This window comes from Myodes glareolus, chromosome 9, assembly GCF_982192425.1.
Source record: "Myodes glareolus chromosome 9, mMyoGla1.1, whole genome shotgun sequence".
Lineage (NCBI taxonomy): Eukaryota > Metazoa > Chordata > Mammalia > Rodentia > Cricetidae > Myodes > Myodes glareolus.
Window position 1 is genome coordinate 23,157,767 of NC_142034.1, and position 25,814 is coordinate 23,183,580.

At 43.0% G+C, this 25,814-nt stretch overlaps 2 protein-coding genes across 3 annotated transcripts; both read left to right on the forward strand.

Annotated features, from left to right (window-relative positions):
• The first annotated feature begins 578 nt into the window (after positions 1-578).
• Positions 579-8,580, forward strand: LOC148120795 (uncharacterized). 2 transcript variants are annotated; one of them, XM_087910009.1, is made up of 2 exons: positions 579-912; positions 7,777-8,580. In XM_087910009.1, exons 1-2 carry the CDS (start codon positions 594-596, stop codon positions 8,193-8,195), a joined length of 738 nt encoding a protein of 245 aa, XP_087766135.1. In that variant the 5' UTR covers positions 579-593; the 3' UTR covers positions 8,196-8,580. The 2 variants fall into 2 exon arrangements, with proteins under 2 accessions (XP_087766135.1, XP_087766134.1); XM_087910008.1 differs by having other exon boundaries at positions 579-873.
• Positions 8,581-21,440: 12,860 nt separating this feature from the next.
• Positions 21,441-22,201, forward strand: LOC148120796 (keratin-associated protein 2-1-like). Its single transcript, XM_087910005.1, has one exon. It carries the CDS (start codon positions 21,480-21,482, stop codon positions 21,870-21,872), a length of 393 nt encoding a protein of 130 aa, XP_087766131.1. The 5' UTR covers positions 21,441-21,479; the 3' UTR covers positions 21,873-22,201.
• Positions 22,202-25,814: the final 3,613 nt, after the last annotated feature.

The following is a 25,814-nucleotide window of genomic DNA, read 5'->3' on the forward strand; positions in this document are numbered from 1 at the left end:
CATTTCATATACCATACGTAGAGAGGAGTCCTAGGGGATCAGTTTGACCCCTTAAATGGGTCTTTGACATTGAGAAGCACTCATATAGAGCTAACCATTCAAATACAAGCTTTACAATGAGCTATGAACACAGTCACGAATCTTTCCCCTGGCTCTCTCTTTACCAGTGCTCTACCAGGCAATGGCTTATGCATATCCACATAAAGAGAGGCAACATCTTGTGAGCCATTCCAGAAATATTATCAGGCAGGCCCAGAGTGACACATACACCATGTGCTAGCCCCAGTTTAGAAGGTGCACAGGCCAAAACAGAAGCACAAATGCCATCTCACATGCCCCAGTTCAATGAATCACAACAATGCAGAAAAAGAAACTGATGCCTTTTCTACATGCTGGAATATTTAACCTTGCAAACATAATTATGCCTTAATAACACTGATTAATGCCCTAGTAAGAAAAACAAGGAAAGGGGCTTTGCTCATGGTGACACCAGTTGCTGAGCAAAGTATAAAAGGGCACATCAACCAGGAGACCTTCAAATTCTCAAAACTCACTTTCTCAGAAACTCACCCAGAACCTCCACCTCTAACACCATGGTCAACTCCTGCTGTGGCTCTGTCTGCTCTGAGGAGGGCTGTGGCCAAGGCTGCTGCCAGCCCAGCTGCTGCCGCCCCAGCTGCTGTGTGTCCAGCTGCTGCCGCCCCAGCTGCTGTGTGTCCAGCTGCTGCAGGCCCAGCTGCTGCCGTCCCAGCTGCTGTGTGTCCAGCTGCTGCAGACCCACCTGCTGTCGTCCCAGCTGCTGCAGACCCTCTTGCTGCCAGCCCAGCTGCTGCCGCCCCAGCTGCTGCATCTCCAGCTGCTGCCAGCCCTCCTGTGGTGGTTCCAGCTGCTGCAGTCCTTGCTGCCAGCCCTGCTGCCGCCCCTGCTGCCGCCCCTGCTGCTGCCTGCGTCCAGTCTGTGGTCAGGTCTGCTGCCAGAGCACTTGCTACCGCCCCACCTGTGTCATCTCCACCTGCCCCCGCCCCATGTGCTGTGCCACCCCTTGCTGCTGCTGAGCCTCCATCCATGGATCCAGCTTCTATTTCACCTCTGTCCCCGTCACTGGCCACAAGGATGCACAGAATGGGTTCAATATTATTTTGTTGAATCCTATTTCTGTGTTTTATTGGACCCAACAACAGCTATTCTAACTTCAATCCAAATCCCTCATGTGGCCCTCCCCTTCCCATCTATGTGTGGACTTGCTTGTACCTCACCAGTTGTTGAACTGACCTGACCAATCCTTCCTAGATTTCTCTTAATTCCTAGATTCAGGTCACAAAGCTCAAAGGTTCACAGGCTGACTTCAATATTTCTATGTTGATGATCTTTATAGTCTCTTAATTGCTCAATGAAGATACACTTTGGTCATTCTTACTCCTCTGGTTTTTCTGTGCTAGATCACTGTGTCAAAATAAACCACTACTACCCCATATAGAAAATCCAGTGGGATTTGATAAGTCTCTAAGATTTCTTCTTAATCCTGAAGAACTTGTGTTTTGGCCATACCTGTAGGGTGAATGGAAAGGCTTTATTGGTGAAAATAAAAAAATTTTAAACTATATTTGTCTTTTTTTATCAACAGTCTACTTTGTTTTTAGACAATATTGAAAAGCCCGTGGATAAAAATCAAAAATTCATTTTAGAAAGACCCATATTCTATGGGTCTGCATCTTCTGATATTATGCACATGCAAACATCTCATAGTAACTGCAAAGCTAGCACAGTTGGTGTCTCTAACGGAGGGCAATTGATTTTCTAAAAATAGAAAAATGAAAGCTGAAAGTGCTAAGCTAAGCGTGCAGTCAGAGGACGGACGTGAGCGATGAGGGGCTGTGTCAATCTGTAAGTTCTCGTCTGCAAACAGAGGAAGACGAAGCTCACGATGAATCTATGACTTAAAGAAACCAAGCCCCAGGATGCTTCTTCTCTCAGTCTTGACGGTTCTGCCACACCAAGGCAGATTCCCTAACATCGTGATGTGGAGTGGTTGCATCTGGGTGGTGCAACTGAAGACCTTAGGTCCCCGAATGTCCCTGAGCCCTGTGGAGCGGAAATAGTCTTTTTGTTGTTGTTGCTGCTATTGTTGAAAGACGTTTAAAGATAATGGGATGGCTAGTCTTGAAAGAGAACACAAGATCCTTTCCTTCTCTTCCCGACCTCCTCTCTTTGTCACACACCAATAGCCCAGTCTCCTGCCCTACCTGACAGCCAATATCTACAACTCTGTGATTCCTTTCTGTTTGGCTTTTCAATTGTCTCAGATAAGAATTAAGCCCACTCCTGCTACTCTATCTTGGTTTTTGGTGGGGATATTTTATTCTTACGTCTTCACTTCCTCTTCCTCTACTTTCTCATTTGAAATTTTAAGCAAATGTGCATGTGTGTGACATATTTTTAAAATTTCATTTTATGTGTGTAGGTGTTTTGTCTGTATGTATGTTCATGCACCACACGTGTGCCTGGTGCCAATGGAGACCATCAGACCCACTGGAGTTGGAGTTACCAATAGTTGTGAGCCATCATGTGGTGCTAAGGAACAAACCCAGGACCTCTGGAAAAGCAACCAGTGCTCTTAACATCTGAGATAGCTCTCCAGCCCACATGTATTTGCATCATGGGATGTTTAGACACACAATGTGGTGCATGTTTGCTATACTTACTTTTCTGATGCCTAACAATATACTGTTTCATAGTAGCCCTCAGAGAGGCACCCTCTTCACTTTCGGGGCTGCACAGTGCTGCGTTATAGAAAGTGACTGTCATTTCTTCCTCTGCATCCTATAGAAGAATGGCCAGGCTGTGTCCAGTTCTGTTTTGTTACTTTATTTCCCCTTATGAGTAGAACTGATATAAATAATCTTATAAAAGCATTTTCACATATTTCTTCCAGATTATATATACTTTATAGATTTGGAATAGCTTGCCCAAGAATAATGCTGCTATTTATTGGAAATAACAAGAAAATTATGAGCATCTTTATTTCCATATTGTCAAAATTTGAGTTTTTGACAAACTAATGGATAAAAAGTATCATCTCTATTTTATTTCTTTTATTATACATGAAAGAGCATATGACTTATGCCCCTACCTCCAAATATTTTCAAGGCCTCGATGTTTCCACGCTTTTCTTCCCATTGTCCTGCAGCTTTGTATGAAACATCTTTTTCCCCTTAAACAGCTGATCTTTTCTCTAATCTCCTTAATTTTTACATTTAAATAATCAATCCTATTTAATCAGAGGTAATTCTTCCACCTCAAATATCAACAAAGTTATTATTATTATATTAATGTTGTTACTTTCTCTTTTTCTCTATTTTTTAACATTTTTTCATACAAAATATTTCGATAATGTTTTCCCATCCTCTTGCTTCCCCCAGATCCTCCTTGCCTCCCTTCCCAGCAAACTTTGTGTTCTCTCTTAAAAAAATTAAAAAGAGAGTAAAAACAAACAGTAAGACCAAAAGCAACAAAACAGATAAAACAAAATATCAGAAACAATTATTAATGTTCATCTTTCAACTATTAGTGAATTACTAGTTACCTTTACCAAATACCAAGTCTGCTCACCTCTCCTGTGCCTTTTTAAGACATTTCAAGCTGTCCTGGAAGTGGAAATGGAGCGCGATTATCCACCACTTATCACAGACATCGAGTGTCTGAAGTTATGTCATTCTTGAATTAATTTATCCTTTAATATTTTTACATTTTCATTAATTAAATATGTTCTTTGACAATTTTATATGTTGGTATAATACATTCTGATTATGCTCACCCTCATCCTTTTTTTTTTATTTCTTTCATACCCCTTCAGTTCCCCTCCTTCACACTGTGAAGGTATGACAGAAGCCCCCAAAGACCAACAGCCAAGTGAACAACAAGAGCGTTTTATTAATTCCAACGTTGGGGTGGCACTTGGCGACCCCCAAAGAAGGTCACAAGCTCCTTTGAAAAAGTTAAGGGAATTCCAGGGAAGAGGAATTAATCTGGGTTGATTGGTGGAGGAAAGATTTGTCTGGGTGCTGATTGGTGGGAGGCCCTAGTGGTTAGAAACCTTCCAGCAGCAGGGTAGGAAAAGCTACCTTTAAGGCTGGGGGTGGGGACACTTGCTCAGCCAGCAAGGGCCTTTGGGGACCTACTGAGCCAGCAGAAGGGGTCCTGGGGTGCCCCTTTGAACCAGCAGAAGGCTGTGGTTTTTCTGAGGACTGTCTTTTTAGCTTTGCCCCATTTTAGTAAACTAAGGCTTAGATTTCTGTCAGGCTACTAGGAGAGCCTGGTCTGCTTTCCTGCCCCGCCCCCCACAACGCTGTCACTACAAATACTGCTCCCTCATATGTCCTTTTGCTTTGTGGTTCACTAAGCTAAATAAACTGAACCCATCCGTGCAATACTGAGTTGGGTGCTCACTGGAGCCTGGTCTACTCACCGGTGAGTGAAGGAAAGAAAAGCAAGGACTACACCTTGCCCAGAATCTATCGGTAGCCAAAAGTTCACCAGGAATGATTATAGCCCTGCCCTAATCCGTGACTGATAGCTGACAGGGCCAGTCTTGTGCAGGATCAGAGCGGGTAAGAACAGATGCTGAGTCGGTACTGGCAGTGACTGTTCCTTGCTTAGAGGGTGGCAGACCACAGCCTTCCTTCCTATCTTCCACTGCACTCTTTGGAGACATTCCCTGAGCCTTGGAGGATGTGGTATGAGAACTTAGAGCTGAGCGTTCAGTTGTCACTTATTCTCGGCAGTTTGGGCCCCGGTACATCTCTGTCTTTGTAGCTACTGGCTGCCAAGAGAAGTTTCTCTGCTTAAGACTGAGAGTAGCATTTGTCTACAGTTACAAACATACATCCAAAGAGAATAGGATCCCAAGAAGTCAGTATATGCAGTAGAGACAAATCCCGTATACTTTGATCAACCTAGATGTAGTGTGGAGGGCCTTGGACTTTCCACAGGGCTGGGTGCATTGCTCTCTCTTAGGACTGGAGGGGGTGGGGTGCGAGGGTCTGTGGAGGGAGTGGGGGAGTGGGAGGAGAAGAGGGAGTGGAAATTTGGATTGGTATTTTTTTAAGTAATAAAATAATAAAATAAATAAATTTAAATATTATTTCCCCCCCTCAGAAAAACCCAAACATGCACACATAGAAAACAGTTTGCCTTTATCTGGATTTACATAAACAACAGTAAGTTTTTTTTTTCTAGGGACTCTGACTTTTCTAGACGGTTTCTCACCTGGGACTATAATACAAGGCATGGATTTCTTCTAGTCTATCTTGGAGGATCTTTGCATATTCTCTCTCTCTCTCTCTCTCTCTCTCTCTCTCTCTCTCTGCACACACACACACACACACACACACACACACACATACACTTTTGTTATATATGATGGCTTAGTATACAGTATTTTTTAAAATTCTTGTTGAATTTGTTCTTTGATAATTTTATAGTTGTATAACATGTATCCTGATTACTAGTGTGCATTTTTAATGCTAAAACTATCAGGAAGGTTTTGACTTCGAAAGTGTGTTTGTTCATATATATGAGACAGAAGCATATGAAACTTCTCGCATTATGAGGCTTTGGGTATCCCTGCCTTTGTAACTAACTCTAGCTTACTTCACCGGAGTATCTACCAAACCACTGTTTTTCCTTCTTCCTACATTTATTCCTACAAACCTAGCCAGGCATTCACATTATAGCCCTTTAATCCAACCACCATCTCAGTCTGCTTCCTGCTTCCTGCATTCTAAATATTTGCAAGGCCTGGGTGCTGCTCTTTCTTCCCACTGAATGGAGACACGGCATTCAGTATATCTAAGTTCAAGAAAATCCTTAAATTCTCTCCATCCTACTCATTAAGAATTATCTCCCTCTGCAATCTCCACACATGATTGGCAGGTTATTGAGTCCATCACAAGTCCAAACAAAGGCCCATCCAAGCCTGTGTCCATCATCTGAATGCTTCTTCTTTTCTTCTCCACCCAAATAGATTTTTCTCTGTCATTGACAAGTGCCTTTGTTTTTGATAAATTGTACATTCACTCAACTGACCTCTCATTTATGACTAGGCACCGTACTACTAAATGCACGCGGGACATTTTCTTAAAACTAAAACCTTTTAGGCTCTACCTTGGCAAAGGGAGACAGAAAAAAACAGTTCTGACATGATGTGACACCCTGGGACTGAGGTGATGGGGAAAGAAAGGTTCAGTTGAATGTGGTAGATGTCAAGAAGGAGGTCAGAAGTGAGCTGGGCTGAACACTGAAGGATGAGTAAGAGTTTGCTAATTTGATAAAGATGAAAACAACAGCCTAGTCACAAAAATGACACTGGATTATCATTCTTCATGTTCTACGAGAGACTGGCTATGTCTCTTTAGTCCATTCCAAATCTCAGTCACCTCACGTGTAAGGGATAAGAATTGCACCCACCTCACAGAGTCCTTGAGAAATGTAAATAAGATAACAATTACAGGGAGCTCCAAAAATTCCTGGCTCATAGTAGGTATTCAACTAATTTTTAAAACATTTTTAATTTATTTTATATACCAATCACAATTCCCTTTACCATCCCTCCTCCTGCTTGCCTCTTTCCCCACCACCACCCCCTCAACCCACCCCCATCCACTCCGCCAAAAGGGTAATTTTAACTAGCAGGGTTATCACGCTGTCCATTGGGAATGCACAGATTTAAAAACTTCATTGTTATTTTATTGGGTAGTCCAACAACCTTGGGAATAACTGACAAGCTCTTTACCATGTATCTATCCTGTTTCTTTCGTGATTTGTAGGAGGTAGAAGAAAGTTTATGCCTTTGCTTCTATTTTATCTCGAATCAAAACTTCTTGAATATACACTGTTAAAGAAAAAATAACTCAGAATATGGAAAAGACATACCTTTTAAAATTATTTTTTATCTATTCTTTGGGAGTTTTATACTTGCAGACAATGTATTAATATGATTTTATCACACATACTCATTGGGTTTGTTGACTTATCAAAAAGTTGAACAAAATGTGCCCTTAAAACACTCAAGTCTGAAAAGCATGACACTAGTAATTTAACAGTTTTGGGACCCATCATGTCAACCTGCTTTTGCTATTCTAAAATAATTGCCATTGCAATGCTATTTCACCTTGGGGAGATTAAATAAGAAGAGATTGATATGACCTTCACTAAGTTTGCTCGCACCTGCCTAACTGGTAGGAAATACACCCTCTGTGCTGATTGCAAGCTATCTCCCTTATACCCCTGAAATACCAATATTCCATCCTGGTTTTCCACCAGTATCCTATAAGACCTGCTTCAAACCCATTGCTGCCAGAGGTATAGTCACCATAATGTATGTTCTGAACATGCTACTCATAAAGCTAGAAATAAAGAATTACCTCTAAACCCAAGGGGACAAAGTCAAGGACTGTGTCTAACTTAGGGGATGTATCAAAGGAAGAAAAAAGAAATCCAGTTCTCTTAGCTTTGTCAAATTAGCATAGAATACAACAGGAAAAGGAAGCAGTTTTTTCTATTTATAGATAAACACAACTAATTGGCTAAAACTCTTATCTTCTGTAGTATAAACAAGAGCCCTGTGATTAATAGCCCTCAGCAGGGTATAAAAGCAAGAGATAGCAAGGGGAGAGACCAAACTAGGAACTCTCACCACCTTGTAAACACACCCAGAACCTCCACTTCCCAACACCATGGTCAGCTCCTGTTGTGGCTCTGAGGAGGGCTGTGGCCAAGGCTGCTGCCAGCCCAGCTGCTGCCAAACCACCTGCTGCAGGACCACCTGCTGCCGCCCCAGCTGCTGCAGACCCTGCTGCTGCATCTCCAGCTGCTGCCAACCCTCCTGTGGCGGTTCTAGCTGCTGCCAGCCCTGCTGCCGCCCCTGCTGCCAGCCATGCTGCAGCCCCTGCTGCCAGCCATGCTGCCAGCCATGCTGTAGTCCCTGCTGCCAGCCCTGCTGCAGCCCCTGCTGCCAGCCATGCTGCCAGCCATGCTATAGTCCCTGCTGCAGCCCCTGCTGCAGCCCCTGCTGCCGCCCCTGCTGCTGCCTGCGTCCAGTCTGCGGTCAGGTCTGCTGCCAGAGCACTTGCTACCGCCCCACCTGTGTCATCTCCACCTGCCCCCGCCCCATGTGCTGTGCCACCCCTTGCTGCTAAATCTTCTCTCTGAAAGCACCGTTTATCTCCACATTCTCTACAAATGAAGTCCTTCCTTCTAGGAAATACCTAGTGTCCAAGGTACTTGGTTTCCTGAGTCCCAGAAATCAGTCTTATTTGTAGCTGTTTTGTGTGTTCATTCTGACTTCTGTCCAAAGTTCTTCCTCTTAGAATGAATTTATCAAAAATCTCCCAATAACCTAACAGGTCTCTCCCAACACGTCTCCTCTTGTCTTTTTATCTATCCATCAGGCTAGAGGAATTTAAATTATCCTTGGCACTTGTAGGAGCACACATTTTAACCCTTCTGCCATTAAAGCCCAATAAAGTGTCTTTTACAGTCTTTGCAAAAATTGTCATACTTGGCTATTTCTCTGTAACAAAAATAAACATCCATCCCATGGGTACTGAAAATTAAATGTGATTTTTGCTTTATTTATTAAAAATATGTAAATAAAACAGGGGGCTTGAGAAATGGTTCAGCAGATAAAGGCACTTCATTAACAAACCTGACGATCAGGGTTCCAAATCTGGCGCTCACATTGCGGAAGGAGAGAACTGACTCCCACATGTTGTTCTCTGAGGGCATGCAGGCTGTGGCAACTGCAAATGCATGGGGGGGGAGGGAGGGAGGGAGGGAGGGAGGGAGGGAGGGAGGGAGGGAGGGAGGGAGGGAAGGAGAGAGAGAAGGAGGGAGAGAATATTTTAAAAATACAAAAAGAGAAAAAACTTTACATATTCTTCTGAGGTTAATGTAATTTTTCCTTCATTTAGTTTATTTCTGAGATTGTATTTTAATCACAGCATTTCCCATTCCAGACCCTTCCAGACACCCCTCCCTACTCTCCTTCAAACCCGCTACCTCTCTTTTCATCAGTTGTTACTGTACGCATATATTCCTAGATCTAACCTGTTGAGTCCACTGCAGAAAACCATAACCAATCAGTATGCAGAGTTGGGGAGCCCAGTCCTGATATATAGACAGATCTATAAAACACTCCCTCACCTAAGGCTCAGGGAACGTTGCGGAAGAAAGGATGGAAAGATGGTTAGCGCCAGAGGCCTGGGAGTTTGCTGTGAGAGAATGTCTCCCAGAAACATCAGAGTCTACCTGTAAGTCTAGCCAACACGACTGCCTAAGTGTGAGTTGTATTTTCACTATACTTAAAAGTAAACAGGGCATGTTAGTCAAACCTCCAACAGAAACGGAATGGCATTAACTACTGCCTAGTTTTCTCCAAATCGTCTTCTTTGTCTCAGGTAAATTAATCACTTTGTCGTTGTTAGAGGGAAGGGGGAATTAAAATGAAGGAGCATCCCTGATTTTATAACAGGAGAAATCACTAGAGAAGACTGGACACAATTCACACCACCTTTCAGTCTCTTTGGGGGGATACGAACAGTCAATGCATGGCTTGGTGAAGTCATTGTGTGTTCTACTCCAGAGCTAGGTGAGATAAACCTTTCTCCACATGTGTACTTCATGAAGGCAGATTGTCAAAGGGTCACTCATCAGCGGGATAGGGGACCACTTCTGAGACAGGCAGGTGATGTAAATGAGTGCTGGGGGAAGCCCCTTGCTGTTGCTGGAGATGGTGACTCTTCCCTGAACCTGCCCTCCTTTCCCAGGGTGGCATGATAAAGAACCACATTCCACTCCTCCGTTTAGAGGTTGTAAACATACCATTCCATTTTCTGAACTGCTCAGAAGACTAAGCCTGCACATGAGGCAGCCTTCCAGTTTGGTTTTTCCCAGTACCTAATCCCCTTCCCTTCCCTGACTGTTGATCCCCACAGCGTGTCTCCATGCTGCCAGCATGCTACTCTCTGTCTCAGCACGTGCTTTCTGGAGATTCCCACCTGGTTCCAAAACCCATTCATGATACATGACTTGAGAGCTGGAACCATTTATTAAAATGAATCAATCTTTCAGTGATAGAAACAGGAATATAAGCTTAATGGCAGAAATGCATTGTACATCCTCCATGAAGAAAATTACAGAGTTTATATAGGAACCCCACCTCTCTTTCTCACACAGTCTTTAAAATTTAAAACAACACAAAAGGTTGTGACCAAAAATAAAGTCCCCTTCATGAGTCATTGCTAATCTCATTGGAGAGCCATTGGTGTGCTTCATAGTTTCCTTAAACACATTCATACCCATAGTGAATAAACAGCACTCACTCACACACCTAGCTTTGGTGGTACATTATTGGTGCTATTATTAATTTTTAAACTATTTGATATAATTCAAGAAATGTCTTACTTAGTGCCATCCAGGCTGAGTGTATGGCTTGGCATGTTTATTTATATATTTTGGTACTTCTTGTGAGAATGATAAATACAGTTTATGAAGGATTATTGTTTATGTCTAAGATATCAATCAGTTTTCATAAATTCATATTATACTGACTTGATGGTTAATACTAATGCCCAGCTGGTTCTCTTAGATATTCTGGGGAGACAGGCATGGCAGCCTAATGCATCTAGGCTTAGACACTTCCCGTGGCCTGCCCCCGTAGCCTATAGTATAACCCCATCATTAACACAAAAGTTCGGCATTGTTTTTCTCCTCTCCTGTCCACTTTCCCCAATTCCTCTCTTGTACCTTCTGGGATGGAGTCTTTGTCTGGGCTCCTGTAGGATGTAAAACTCGAGCAAAGTCAAGGGATGTTCAGTGATGGTTTTGGCTAATTTTTAATGTTTCCAACAGTAAGACAAAAACTGGGAGGTCTAGGGGCAAAGAGAATAGGTGTCACCGTTTATCGCCTTCTTCCTACCCCCTCCACAGCTATAGACTTGTGGATTACACATAGTACTAACGAATATCTGCAAACAAGTCTGCCTTTGCTAACCGAGTTTTTAGCAGCTTTCTATGCCTAGCCTTTTATCCGGTGACACACCGCTGCAAATGCTGCCTCATAAGCAGTATGAACATTTGACCAAATAACAGGTTAGACAAATAGGTGCAGTTTTTCCCAAAGAGGACTGTTTTCTATTTTAGGGTCTTTCTTCTAATGTATTCAATGGCCTGCTCCTACTCTCCCATCCACTCCACACAAACCTCTTTGAGCTAAGCTAGAAGCATGATTCAGGGAGTCGTGACAGGTGAAGAGGGTCGTTTATGAGGACAGACACCATGCAGGAGGAAACATCTCCAGTGAGGCTTGGTGGATGAGGAAGGGTTTGCAGATCCGATGAGAAGCATTCCCAGAAGACGAGACAAGCCCAGCAAAGACTTCCTTTGGTACTCAGAGGCATGGTCAGCTTACTTTGTGCTTCCTCTTGGATGTACCTTTTAGTTTTAGCCTCTCTGTGCTTTGTGAAGCTGTTCCATCCAAAGAAGAGTGCACAGCACTTCACAGAACTGCATTAAAAACAAAAACAAAAAATACAGCTTGACTCACACAAGGTCTGATACAATAGTAACATTTTACAAACTATCCCCCACTGAGGGCACATGGAACACATCCATGCACTGCATGTTTTGATTTTAGATATTCCATTAAGGTCATTGAAATTCCTTATTTTATGTTAAATGGCTTCCTCTGCCTGAGTCTTATCCAGCCACTTACAGGAAGGCATGAGGGTCTCCCTGCTCTATGCTTAGAATATCCAGCAAAAAAAACTCTTGCATATATATCACCAAAGTTAGAAACTCAAAATATTTTTTATATATATGAAAAAGATAATCAGACCAGCAAGGTGACTCAGCAAATAAAGGCATGTGCTGCCGCTCCAGATGACCTGAGTTCCATCCCTGGGACCCACATGGAGGGTGTGTACCCACACACATACAATAAATAACAAATAACAAAATCATAGTGCCTACTCTGCAAACTTTTCTTGCTGCCTCTGTGAGTGACAAAACCCACTGTGCGGTAACATAATTAAAAGGTGAATAAAATTTCCCCACTCTTAATCATTCTCCAGGAAGACATACAAAAACAAAAAAGACCCAAAAACCAAAAAGAAAAAAATTCTGAATTTCTCTTATTTCTAAGTGGCTGAGCCATTGCCAAGCCCTTTAACTTAAGAGGCTGAAATAAGACTTGATAGTTTAGAACTTTCTCAGGTCTGAACATCTCCCTAATCCTCCAATGGACACACACTATCGCCATCGTCCCCATGAGACATGGGACAGTCTCCCCCTAAAGGGTCTTCCCTTCTAACCACCCCTCCAAATCTCATCTACATAGAACACTCCTTGATAGCAAAAGACATCCTGGAATTTGTAGAAAAACATTTTCCTGATTTGCAAGGAACAGTGTACAGATAGGAGGAAGTGTCACATTTAGAAAACAAAATGCCAGAGAGTCATGTGACAAGTTACTTGCAAAAAGGTCAAAGGTGACCCACTATGGAAAAAAAAATGTAATGAGCATTTTAGTTCCAAACATGGGAGCCCACCAGGAAAATAAGATGTGTTGTTTTCTTGCTTTTGGAGTATTTAACTAGAAATATTACAATTATGCAATTAAATGATTAAGTTTCCCAAGAAGGTAAGTACTAACAAGGAAATGATGATGTAGTCATATGAGGTGTTCAGCCAGGTATAAAAGGGGGTGTGGGGCAAGGAGACTTCCAAACCCAATACCTTCACCCTCTTGAAAACCCACCTTCCACCTCTGACACCATGGTCAACTCCTGTTGTGGTTCTGTCTGCTCTGAGGAGGGCTGTGGCCAAGGCTGCTGCCGCCCCAGCTGCTGTGTGTCCAGCTGTTGCAGACCCAGCTGCTGCCGCCCCAGCTGCTGCCGCCCTAGCTGCTGCCGCCCCAGCTGCTGTGTGTCTAGCTGCTGCCGCCCCAGCTGCTGTGTGTCTAGCTGCTGCCGCCCCAGCTGCTGCCGCCCCAGCTGCTGTGTGTCCAGCTGCTGCAGGCCCAGCTGCTGCCGTCCCAGCTGCTGCCGCCCCAGCTGCTGCATCTCCAGCTGCTGCCAGCCCTCCTGTGGTAGTTCCAGCTGCTGCAGTCCTTGCTGCCAGCCCTGCTGCCGCCCCTGCTGCCGCCCCTGCTGCTGTGTGCGTCCAGTCTGTGGTCAGGTCTGCTGCCAGAGTACTTGCTACCGCCCCACCTGTGTCATCTCCACCTGTCCCCGCCCCATGTGCTGTGCCACCCCTTGCTGCTGCTGAGGTCCCTCCCTGCTCTAGACTCGTCTCCCTCCGCAGGCTCTAGACCACTCTTACATGTGAGTCTTTAGGACACATGGAATCTGTTTAACATCAATTAATAGGATGGACTGCACAATTCCAGAGCCCATGGTCCTCCCCAGCATAGGACAGCACATTCTGGCTCACTTTACATTTTCTCTTTTGCTATCATTTCCTTCCAATATTAGAACAGTATAGAAATTGGTTTCTGCTTCATGGGCTAAGAGTTTATCATAATTCTCCAAATTGATTAACTTTATAGCTCTAAATTATTATTCCTAGTAAATTAGACTTTTGTTACAGCTCTTATCTTAGCATTGACTTTAAACCCCAGACCTGAGGGTTTGGATATATTCTGCATTTTTCCCCTAAAATGAATTTTTATGTCCTTTGATCTCACATCTTTCTAATAAACTTTCATACATATAAGAATTCATTTGTACTGTCCTCTGTGTCTTCCATAATCATTGTAATCGATTGAGGACTTAGGTCTGGAATATTAAAAGCAATTTCTGCTCTTGCAAAGGACCTGAGTTTGGTTCCCAATACCCACGTTGAGTGGTGTACAGTCACCTGCATCTCCAGCTCCAGGGACTGTCTGCCCTTCTTTGGTCTCTTTAGGAAACTGCACTCTTGTGCACATACACCCCCTTCACACATACACATAGACACACAAACATACATACAATTTCAAATAAAAATAAATCTTTAAAAATTAACTGAAGGGACTGGAGAAATAGCTGCATGGTTAAGAATATCTACTGCTCTTCCAGAGGATCTGAGTTTGGTTCCTAGCACACGCACACGCGCACGCACATGCACACACACACACACACACAGACACATAGTTTGCAACTACTTTTAACTCTAGCTCCAGAGGATCTGGTGCCTCTGGTCTCCACAGGCACTAATACTCACATGTATGTACCCGCACAGAGAAACATATAATTAAAATGTAAACAAATCTTCACAGAATAATTGATGATTCATATTTCACATAAAGACACTGGAAATTTAAATCATATTTAAATTATTCTTATAAAGTGCTATGTGAGATGCAGGCATGAAAATGGTATGTGTGTATTTGCATTCATGTGTGTGGCAGTTTGAATGTAATTGGCTCCCATAATCTCATAGGGAGTGGCACTATGAGGAGGTGTGGCTTTTTGGAGTGATTATGGCCTTGTTGGAGGAAGTCTGTCACAGCAGCGACAGATTCTGAGGTTTCCTATGCTCAAGATGCCACCCAAAGTCTCAGTTGTCGGGGACTAGTCTCAACGAAATTCATATGTTTCAGGGTAAAAGCATGAAGATTAGAATTATTAAGCAAAAGGAAGAGAGATATGAGAGAAATAAGAGACGGGAACAGAATAGCGCTGGGAGGGAAATTCAATGAATACCAAACCGCCAACATTTATTTTCCACACGTTTATATACTTCACTCCAAAAGGGGAGGGGGAGGCAACAGACTTCATTAACTTGATATAAGGAATAGACTTGAATTCTTCGACCTTTGGTTCAGGTGGAGCGGATTCACATCTATAGTCAAAATACTAATTAACCACACCCTAGGTTGGGATCTCTTGTTTGTAGCCACACCTGTTGTCAACAACTTTGAAAGGGCAAAATGAAGCTCAAACTCTCTGACCTATAATAAAGGTGGAACAGGCTCACATCTGTGGGCCCTCACGCTCAGTTAAGTTCCCTTTGCCTGCAAGATGTAGGACTCTCAGCTCTTACTCCAACGCCACAACTACCTGCACACCACCATGCTCACTGTCATGATGGTTATGGACTTGGACCTCTGAAACTGTAAGCCAGCCAACCCAATTAAATGCTTTTGTTCATAAGAATTACTGCTATCATGGTGTTTCGTCACAGTAATAAAAAGTTCTCACTAAGACAATGTGTCTATATGTGTGGGTCCTAATATTCAAAATTAGGAAAATTTTAACTTACATCCTTGTTTTTGATTAAAATATTTATACCCTTAATACATTATACATTTAATCCCATCAGTTCCATTTTGTAGAAGAATGTAAAAGCAAATTTCTAAGGGGAAAAAAAGGAAATGAAATCAAGAAAAATTTTTTTAAGAGTTTAATCATCTAGGTATGGTGGTAAATATCTGTAATTCCAGTACTCAGGAAAGCTGAGACAGAAGAATCATAATACATTTAAGCCAGCTGGGCTACATAATGAGTGTTAGGCCACCCAGCACTACACAGCAAGGCCCTGTCTCAAGTAATTGATTAAGTAATATAAAAGTAATGTCCTCGACTTACTTCTTTTAGCAGCATTTCAGAATTATAATCACAAAAAGAGTTGCATTACTCATTGAGTCCTGCTGTGAAGAAATCCATATTTTGTTGCATTGTTATGGACACATGGCTCATCTAGATAGTGAGCCATGTTTCAGAGTGCAGTCTCTTGGGGTCTTTGTATCTCAGGCATTTTCACTCTCAACATTCTAACAGACACGTTCCCTTCAAGACTGGAATTCCTAAACTCATTTCCTCTTTTTGAGGAGTTTTAAAACTAGGTCACAGCCATGTGTGGTGGTGTACAGCGATCCAACCAGGCCCAGTTCTCATAGCTCCTTGAGCCATGAAGCTCATCAGTGCGTTAACCCAGTGTGGTGGTTTGAAAAATGGTTCTCATAGGTTCAGAGGGAGTGGCACTATTAGAAAGTATGATCTTGCTGAAGAAAGTGTCACTGATGAGGGGCTATGAAGTTTCAAAAACTCAAGCCAGGCCCAGTGTCATTCTCTTCCTGCTGCCTGATGATCCAGATATCGAACCCTCGGCTTCTTTCCCAGCACCGTGTCTGCCTACCTGTTGTCCTGCTTCCTTCCATGGTGACATAATGGACTAAACCTCTGAGCTGTATGGAGGCCAGCCCCAATCAAATGGTTTTCTTTATAAGAGTTTCTGTGGCCATGCTGTCTCTGCACAGCAGTAGAAACTTTGGCTAAGACAGCTGTGATGCAGTTACCCTCCTCACGGTCCAATTACCCTTTAGTAGCATGGTACCTGGGGACCAAGTCCTAACTCATGAGCCTTTTAAAGGCTTTTTTCTTTCTTTTTTCTTTTTCACATGTGGGCCCTTGAGGGACACACAGGCAAATCATTTGTCAGCTGGGTGTTTGTCCTTTCTTCTCCTCATGGACTTTCCCGAGCTTCTTTGTAGCGTGCTGCAACTGTTCCAGAGAGAGAAGATAAAATGTCAACATCTGAGACTCAAGTCCCATACCTCATAGAACACCACTTCTACCATGTTCTGTTGCTCAAATTGTTAAACCACCACAGATGAGACCCCACTGGCCAGCTGGTACTCAGGCAGACTAAATCTAGGCTAAACTGAGGCCAGCCCCATGAGTCCTTTCCTTACTGTCTTGCTTATTTGATTAAGTAATAGCAACTCTTCGTGGGGATGAGTTGGATCCTCACTTATATGAGTTAAAGTCAGAAAGTTGTGGCCAAGGTTGTTTGTTGAGGAAAGATCACAGGTATCAGACACTTTTCGTATTTAAGAGAAAAGAGACGGGAAAAGCAAATGCTGCAGACAGCCTAGGGATCTGAGCACCTGAGACCTGCTGGTCATGGGAGGTGGAAACTTCTTGTAAGTTAGAGTCTTGATGGTCCCACACACTCAGGATGTGGTATGATGAAAAAATAATCATGAATAAGCATAAAAATTTCACTATCGTCTCTGCTTCCTTGATCCACAAATGAAAACTTGAAATTTTCTAAGAGAAACTAAAAGGAGTCTGGCGGGTAAGGGATTTGGCAGAGCTGGCATGCTGGCAAGGACAGAAAATGGAGATGATCTGTTTGTCTGAGATGACTCAGGTGACAGAGATGACAGATGACTCCCGCCAGAGCTCAGCTGCTACTATGGGTTAGTGGTGGCCCCCTTTCTCTCTCTCAAAAAGGGGGGGGGGTTTCACTACGGAGTGTCCAAGCCATAGCCTTGGGCTCTACCATTTTCACTGCCACCTATGTAACCTGTAGATAAAGGGGTGACTTTATGTCCATCACTGTTACACCAAACACACTAACCAGAGGGAACCCCTACAATTTAGACATAACTGAGATCAGCAATTCGTTGTTAATAAAAAGTAACCCAATAAGGGAAGTTCTACAGTCAAGAAGTATGAAACTCCTCTAGGGATCAAAACCTCCAGACTGTTAAATCATGACACGTTGAGTGAGGAAATGGCTGGCCAGTAGTCTTTCTCCAGAAGGTTTCCAGTTTGCTAGGAGCTCCCTGACCTGAGCCTGACATTACAACCATTTGAAGTTGGATTTGAAACCCACATTAGCTCTTGGATCTTCACCTAAACACAGGGTTTGTTTTTTTTCCACTAACTTTCATAAACTGAGCTCTTCCTAAAATTTTGTGTTTTCTTTTGTCTTTTGACTCACAGGATATAGACAGTGTGAACTTCTCTTAGTAACTGATAATTCTTGACTGTCTGGAACAAGAGGGAACAAGAGAGAAGACATTACTTACACAAAGGCCATAATCCCACTTCCTAAAAGGCATTGCCTAGGCATCAGGCAGAGAGCACTGAAGCAGCTGATTCTCAGCTTCATCAGATTACCCGTCATTGGCATTAACTCTTCCCTATTTCGTCTCCCATCCAAAGACTTGACAGGTGTGTCTGTGGGTTTCTCTCTGCTAGGTATGGCTGGCACCTAAAATACAAAACAACTCGTTAAATTTTAACTTCAAATAATCAACAAAGACTTTTTTGTTTGGTTAGTTTTTGGTGATGGTGATGGGTTTTGTTTTTGGTTTTTGTACATTTGGTTGGTTTGGTTTGGTTTGGTTTTTTTTTTTTTTCCTGAGACAGGGTTTCTCTGTGTAGCCCCAGCTGTCCTGTCCTGGAACACACTCTGTAGACCAGGCTGACCTGTAACTCACAGAGATCTGCCAGTCTCTGCCTCTCGAGAGCTGGGATTAAATTCATGTGACACACTGCCTGTCAAACAACAAATACTTCTGAAATGTAAAACTGTGTCATCTATACCCTGGTGCAATCACTATAAAATTATGTATCTAGAAAATACACAATTTCATTTCTGAAATATTCCCCCCTAGTTCCGAAACTCCCCACTAACCTGTGACCAGAAGTCATTCCCAGTTTTAAATCATCCAAACTAGGAAATAATCATTTATTATTACAGTTGAGAGTTCATGGCTGCTTGTTATACAGCACTGTTGAATGTAACTAGCTCAATCCTTAGAATAATAAACTAATTTAGCATGCTTGTCAGTATACAAAGACAGGAAGATGGTTTTCCACAGGCAATAAAAATTAAGTAATAGCCGAGAATACATGCCAGGGCTGGTTGTATTTTGAGTTTTAATAAATTTTGAAATCACAAATTTAAAGGTTAATAGATAAGACTAAGCTTATAAGTCCAGTGTAAAGCCAACTCACTAATGTTAAGTTGTAGGGTGGTTCCATTCATTTGGAAGCATCTTTGTTTAAACATTAACCACTGAGATATATCTGGCTTCATATCCACACTCAAGTAGTAAACAGCTGTGTGACCTTGAACAAATGAGTTACCTTCTCTAAGCTTCAGGTTACTCCTCTTTAGGGTGGAGGTAATAACAGCCACCTCCATTGATTAACATGGTCGGCAATCAGTTATTAAAATAACTGTTTCAATCCATGGAACAGATCGAGCATTCAATAAACGGTAACTTAAAAGCTCTCATGTGGTAGGCAGGAAAACAGCAGCTGAAACATAATACCAGCAAATGGAGTACGTTCAAGAAGGTGACTGTTGTAAGTTGTTCTTAGAGTAGATGCTTTTTAGTAAAAACCTGTTACAAAAGGAAATGGAATTCCCTACAGTCCTATGATGTGAATCATCAATTCAAATGACTAAGAAAGACTTAGCAAAATGTCCAGAAGCTGTTCATAAATATTAAGGTTATTTGTAAACAAACTGGGGACTAGTTTCCTTCTACCAGTTCATTAAGTAGTGCCAAGGAACTGAGAGGAAATCATTGCACAAGGAAAAGCAGACATAATGAATTTGAGAAAACTCAGAGTGACGTTTCTGTAATATCTCTCCTTTGCAATAGAGCTAATTTCCTCATGACGTCAACAAAATTCCTCACCATTAAAACCTAAGAGTAATTTCAGGATAAATGACATTTAAAGAGCATTTGAGTCAGATTGTTTTTATTTTTTAACACTTGCAATGTGCATGCTTGCCCCTCGTGTGTGTGTGTGTGTGTGTGTGTGTGTGTGTGTGTGTGTGTGTGTGTTCCAGGGCACGTATGAAAGTCAGAAGATAACTGTCAGAGTTGGGTCACTCTTTCCATGTGGGCCCTAGGTCTGGTGTTGTAAGCCACATGTTGGGGTGATAGCCTTGATGGTGTTCACATGTTACAGGGTAGGAGTATGAAGATTAGAATTATTAAGCAAAAAGAACAGAGATATGAGAGAAATATAAAAAATGGAAACCCAAAACAGCACCAGGAGGGAAATTCAATGAATACTGAAATTGCCAGCATTTATTTCCCACATGTTTATATACTTCGCTTCAAAAGGGGAGGCAGGAGGCAACAGATTTCGCTGACATGATATAAGGAATACATCAGGTATCCTGCAGGCAGTCACTCCCTGGAACCTCCTGCCAATCTCCTTGAAGGAGCAGGAATAGATCTGAATTCTCTGACCTTTGGTCAAGGTGGAGTGGATCCACCTCTATACTCAAAATACTAACTAACCACACCCTAGGTGAGGATGTCTTATTTGTAGCCACACCTGTTGTTAACAACTTAGAGCAAGAATAAGCTCAAACTCTCTGACCTTTAGTCAAGGTGAATCAGGACTCACATCTGTGGGCCCTGGGAGTCTGGAACGTTGCTCCTCAGGCTTCGAGGTTGGCACATTTATCTGCTGACCCATCTTGCTGGCTCTTGAGGAAGGTTTTGAAAGCTGTTTGTCCTCATTTCCCACCATTTACTAAATCAGGCTAAAATCAAGAACAAGACTACCGACAAAAAAAGTTGTCCTTTGATGACCTGCAGAGAGAACCTTCCAGTCTTGGTCCTTGCCCAGAAGTTATCTATTTCTGTGATCAAAAAGATTCCCCATCCCACCGTTGGGATAAGTTATCAACCCTACATAACATACAGTGAAACTTCCTACTTACTTGGATAAAGTCATGGCTTATGGAACAATAAGCATGAACCTCAGAACAGAAACTATTTACATCAATAAACAAAAGAGGACTCAGGGCTCAGAACTCACACTGCAACTTCATTGTGTGACCTCAGCCAACCCTACAACCAAAAATGAGGAAAGGGACGGCCTATAGATGGTCCACGATCCTTTCCTGGATTCTACACAGGCAATGACTAATTCTAAATAAATTCCAAAGATAACAATCGCAAGGAATCTTTGAAGCAGGTTTTATGATCAAGGTGGAAGTTGAGTTCAGGTTCTAAGGACAAGCAGGGCATGTCAGGTTAATAAGAAAACAACAGCCAGGACTGGAAAACCCTGATCCTCCTCAAGAGAGAGTGACCAAACCAGTGTGACAGGCTGGAAATGCCCATGTGGTCCTTCATCACATGTAAAACCACACATCTGCCAGAGAAGCATGCTGGGAGTTCTCTGGGAAGCATTGGTCTGTTTACAGTGGCACTATTAATCTACTGCTGTCATGTGTGTACTAATAAGGTAAGTCACAGCTTGGGTGGTAACCCAGGGAGTCTTTGAAGGCAAAATGATGATGTCAGAGCCAAGGAGAGAGTGGTTAGATCCTATCTGGTTTAGAAAACAAATTCTTTCCTCTTTGATGACTTAGAAATATTCCAAATCATCATAATTGAATCCAGAGTGTAGATGCAGTAACAATAAACCACAAAAGAAAACAAAGGAATACCTGTGATGTATGTGCATGATATGTATGGAGGGGGACAAAAATACCATTAGTCAACACTAACTCTTAATTGGCCAGAGGATTTACAAGAATGTTCATGTGCCTGGGGGTCATCAGCACTGGCCAGGTATATAAAGGGACCCAACCCAGAGGGCACATCACACCTGAGAACACCCAACTGCTCTCCACTCCTCAGCCCTACTCCAGCCCAGACACCCACCATGACCGGCTCCTGCTGTGGCTCCTTCTCCTCCCAGAGCTGTGGAGGCTGCTGCCAGCCCTGCTGCTGCCGCGACCCCTGCTGCTGCCGCCCAGTGTCCTGCCAGACCACAGTGTGCCGCCCTGTGACCTGCGTGCCCCACTTCACCAGGCCCATCTGTGAGCCCTGCCCCCGCCCCATCTGCTGTGACCCCTGCAGCCTGCAGCAGGGCTGCTGCCGCCCCATCACCTGCTGCCCCACCTCTTGCACAGCTGTGGTCTGCAGACCCTGCTGCTGGGCTTCCACCTGCTGCCAGCCCATCTCTGTGCAGGCTCCCTGCTGCAGGCCCCCCTGCTGCCAGCCTGCCCCCTGCCGCACCACCTGCAGGACCTCCCCCTGCAACACCTGCTGCTGAGCTCCTGACATCCCCACCAAGGATATGCCATCACCTACACACCTATTTGGGCTTTTAATCAAATTGAAAGAAAATATGTTTTTCCCCCAAAGGTGATAACAATTTAACACCCTGCAACTTGGATCCAGTGTGAAATAAGGACATTGTTATTTCTGTTCTAAGTGAAATTTGCAGATTTCTGTATCAGCAGGTATCATCATGGAGGGTAAATGCCCTTCAGAGATCCCCAGAATGGGCTGGACAAGCCCATCTTAAGCCCATATGATTCAGGCAGTTCAAATCCTCACCAATGCCTTTGTCATGTGCTGCTCACTCTTTCAATAAAATGATTTTCCTGGCAAATGCCACACTCCTGATTCATTCATTAATACATGTCATTAAGGTGTACAGATGAACAGGAGTCTAGACTGCACAAGGAAACCAAAGTTCTGTCATTTCTTTCAAATATTTGTTCATCTCCTTCTTTCAAGTGCTTAGCTCTGTTTCCATTTCTAATGATTGTCTCAGTCTCTCCAGCAGACATGTCTGAAACCTCACACCACGAGAAACACGCATGCACATGTGCACACCCACTTGTGTGAAATCAGGCGACAGTAGGTACCCCAGCGTATTCCTGGAGCATCTGAACTAGCTCACTGCCCATAAAGCACTGAGATGATCTAGTCTCTGCTCTTGAGGAAGAGACGGCCATTTATTGGCTTAGGTGTATCGATGGGGCTCAGTGTTTATTTAGTACAAGGCTGGTTGGTGCTCAGCTTCCACTTGTTAAATGAAGTTAAGCTGCAAAGGCATTGTCTTTACAGGAACTGAAAATAAGGAGGTATTCACTTAAAGCAAAAGAAAACCATCATACATAACTTAGCTTCTCTAACTTAGTTTCTGTTATAATTTGCTTCAAGCTGCTGTGATAAACACCATGACCAAAAGCAACTTGGAGAAGAAAGGGTTTGTTTCATTTTACAGGTTACAGTCACCACCAAGAGGAGCTGTAGCAGGCCCTCTGGGCATGAACTGAAGCAGAGATGGTGGAAGAATACTGCTTACTGGCTAGCTTCCCCTGGCTTTTGCAGCTGCCACCTACCTAGGGAGGACACTGGGAAATGAGAAAATTAGCAATTCTCAACATAGATCAATGTTCAATGCCATTATCAGTACCAGTTATACTATGTCTTAAAATAACAAACAAACAAACAAACAAATGAAAACATGCTCACTGGGTCAAATCAAGGCATTGGGGGTCAGAGGGAATTCGGGGGAAGATTTTACTCACATGTTTCAATATTTCTTTCTGAGATACTTCACAGCCACTGGAGAAATGGATTTTCTAATTAGTGTCAGTATACCTTGGTGTCATATTACTATGGTCTCAGAGTAAAAAGAAATCTTTAAAACTTATTACAGTTTTATTTATTTATTCAATAAATTATTTTACATTACAGCCATAGATTCCCCTTCCTCCCCTTCTATCATCTCTTCCCCACCTCTTTCTGCCCTCCCCCCCCCTCTCTGTTTCTGTTCAGAAAGTGGCAGGCCTCCCAAGAGTATCAACAAAGCATGGCATATTCAGTTGTGGCAAGACTAAGCACCTCCCATTGTATTAAGACTGGGTAAGGCCAAGGTGACCTAATATGAGGGACAGGTTGCCAAGAGCCAGTCAAAGAGTTAGAGACAGCCCCTACTCCCACTGTTAGGGGTCCCACAAGTAGACCAAACTATACAACTGTCACAGATATGTAGAGGGCCTAGGTTGGTCCCGTGCAGGCTCCCTGGTTGTTGGTTCAGACTCTGTGAGTTCCTATGAGCCAGGTTAGTTGTTTACGTAGAGATTTTTGTGATGGTCCTTGACTCCTAAAATCCTTCCTCCCTCTCTTGAGCAGGATTCACTGAGCTCAACCTAATGTCTGGTTGTGGGTCTGCATCTGTTTCCATCAGTTACTGGATGAAGGCTCTGATGACCATTGGGATAGTCACCGATCTGGTCATAGGGAATAGCTAGTTCAGGCTAAGAATCTATTATTTCTACAATCTCGGTTTTAAAACCAATAGAAATGAGCTCTAGACTCTAGGACTTGTGAGGAGAGTTTAGTAACAAAGAAAGGAGCAGTGGGTAGTATTTGTATCTGAAAGTCTTTCTCTCATGCTTATCCATTCAAGGGGCTTTAAAACCTAAAAGCAGGGAAAGATTCCAAAATATTGGTTTAAACTTCCTGACTTTAGGTAAGAAACAAGAGAGATTAAATGAATATATATATATATATATATATTATTTACATATAATTCTATGTGATATATAAATATATATATATACATATATATATTAATTAGGAAAATAAATTCAAATTCTCCACCTGTCCTCTGATGATTGCTTTTCTTTATTTTCCAATTTAACAGATTTCTCTTTTTGGTTACTCATATGTATCTCTCTGCCTTCTGTGTTTGCGTGGATGTTTTAATAAAACGGTCCATGATAAACTCCAGATACTGGAGACTGCATTTCACAAATGAGGAAACTTGGGCTATGAAAATATCATCTGCCCTGAGATAAAACTTCCCTTTTCCCTCAACCCACCTCATCTTCATCTCTGGCTCCTATGAGTGTATTTTTAAGATTTCTCCCAAGAATTCCCTATGAGAAACATTTATTTTTCAGAATGTTAGGCCTCTTGTGACATCTAGAAACCCTCAAACTAGTTCCTAGCAAAGCATAATCATAAAACTATCAGGATGAGGACATGGCCTACTGCACTAACAGTCACCGTCACCACGTTCTCTTCCAACCCAACCACAAAAATCTCACATTAATTATCATTATGCTTAAAATGCACATGTTCCCACTGGTGATTATGCTATTGCAGAATGCTTGGAATGGGAATAAGATGACTTTAAAAGTTCATGTCATGAAGTCAGGGAAACTCCCCTTTCAAGGAGCCTGTCTCTGAATGCGCATCAGCAAGAACACCCACCCAGCAGAGCAGCAAAGAGAGGCAAGAGCACCAGAGCTGAGATCCGATGGGTGGTGGCATTCTGCTAACACTGCAGGAAACGGTATCTGGATAAGTGGAGCAGGACTGTTTACAAAGCACCAACATCAGCATGGGCTGTCAACCAGACAGAAGACCCGTCTGCTGCAGGAAACGGCATGATGAATACACAGGACAGTGTCGCGACTTTGTATCTCCTACCCGAAATTTGGGATCTTCTATTACCTACCTCTTCCTGTGACAATATTCCTGACTATGGCAATTTGAGGAGGGAAGGCTTTATTCTGGCACCCAATTCCAGGTCATGGCACATTGTCGTGGGGAAGTCCTGATGGCAGGAAGTTGAAGCAGCTGGTCATATTGCATCTGTAGTCAAGAGCAGAGAGTAACGAGTTAGCGCATGCAGAATGGGGCTCGGCTCATTCTGTACTGTTCATTCTCTCCAGGGTCCTGTCTATAAAATGGTGCTATCTACCTTCCAGGTCGCTCTTCCCATCTCAGTCAACCCAACAGAGAAAACAGCTCAGAGGTGCCGCCACAGGCTGACCTAGTCTAGACAACTCGCCACTGCCACCCCCATCCCAGTTGACTCTACAGCGTGACTAGTTGACATTCAAAGCTAACAATCACACATATTCGAGGCAAATCCAATCCCAAAGTCCTCAGAAATCCTTGTCCAGGGTCGTCCAGTGCTGATGTTCACCTGCATCCCTACCCTTCCTTGATCTTCTATTTCCCCTCGTTATGGTGATGAAGCACGGAGCTCTTTATCCACTCACCAGCTCACTAAGTCTCCTATCGTGGAAAAATCCGATCTCATATTTTATAAGCAGTCAAAATTCTCAGTCAACAAGCTATTGTACTGACTACATAAAGATGACTCCTTCACACATTTTTCAATAGATTTATTTTTCAATTTTGTATGTGAGTGCACACACACGCATGTCTGTGGGTGCAGGAG

Excerpts from the sequence above, each read along its gene's own strand:
- LOC148120795 (XM_087910009.1), top strand. The coding sequence starts at position 594 with ATGGTCAACTCCTGCTGTGGCTCTGTCTGCTCTGAGGAGGGCTGTGGC. Across the intron at positions 913-7,776 it reads CAGTCCTTGCTGCCAGCCCT|GCTGCTGCCAGCCCAGCTGC; the intron begins GCTGCCGCCCCT and ends GCTGTGGCCAAG.
- LOC148120796 (XM_087910005.1), top strand. The coding sequence starts at position 21,480 with ATGACCGGCTCCTGCTGTGGCTCCTTCTCCTCCCAGAGCTGTGGAGGC.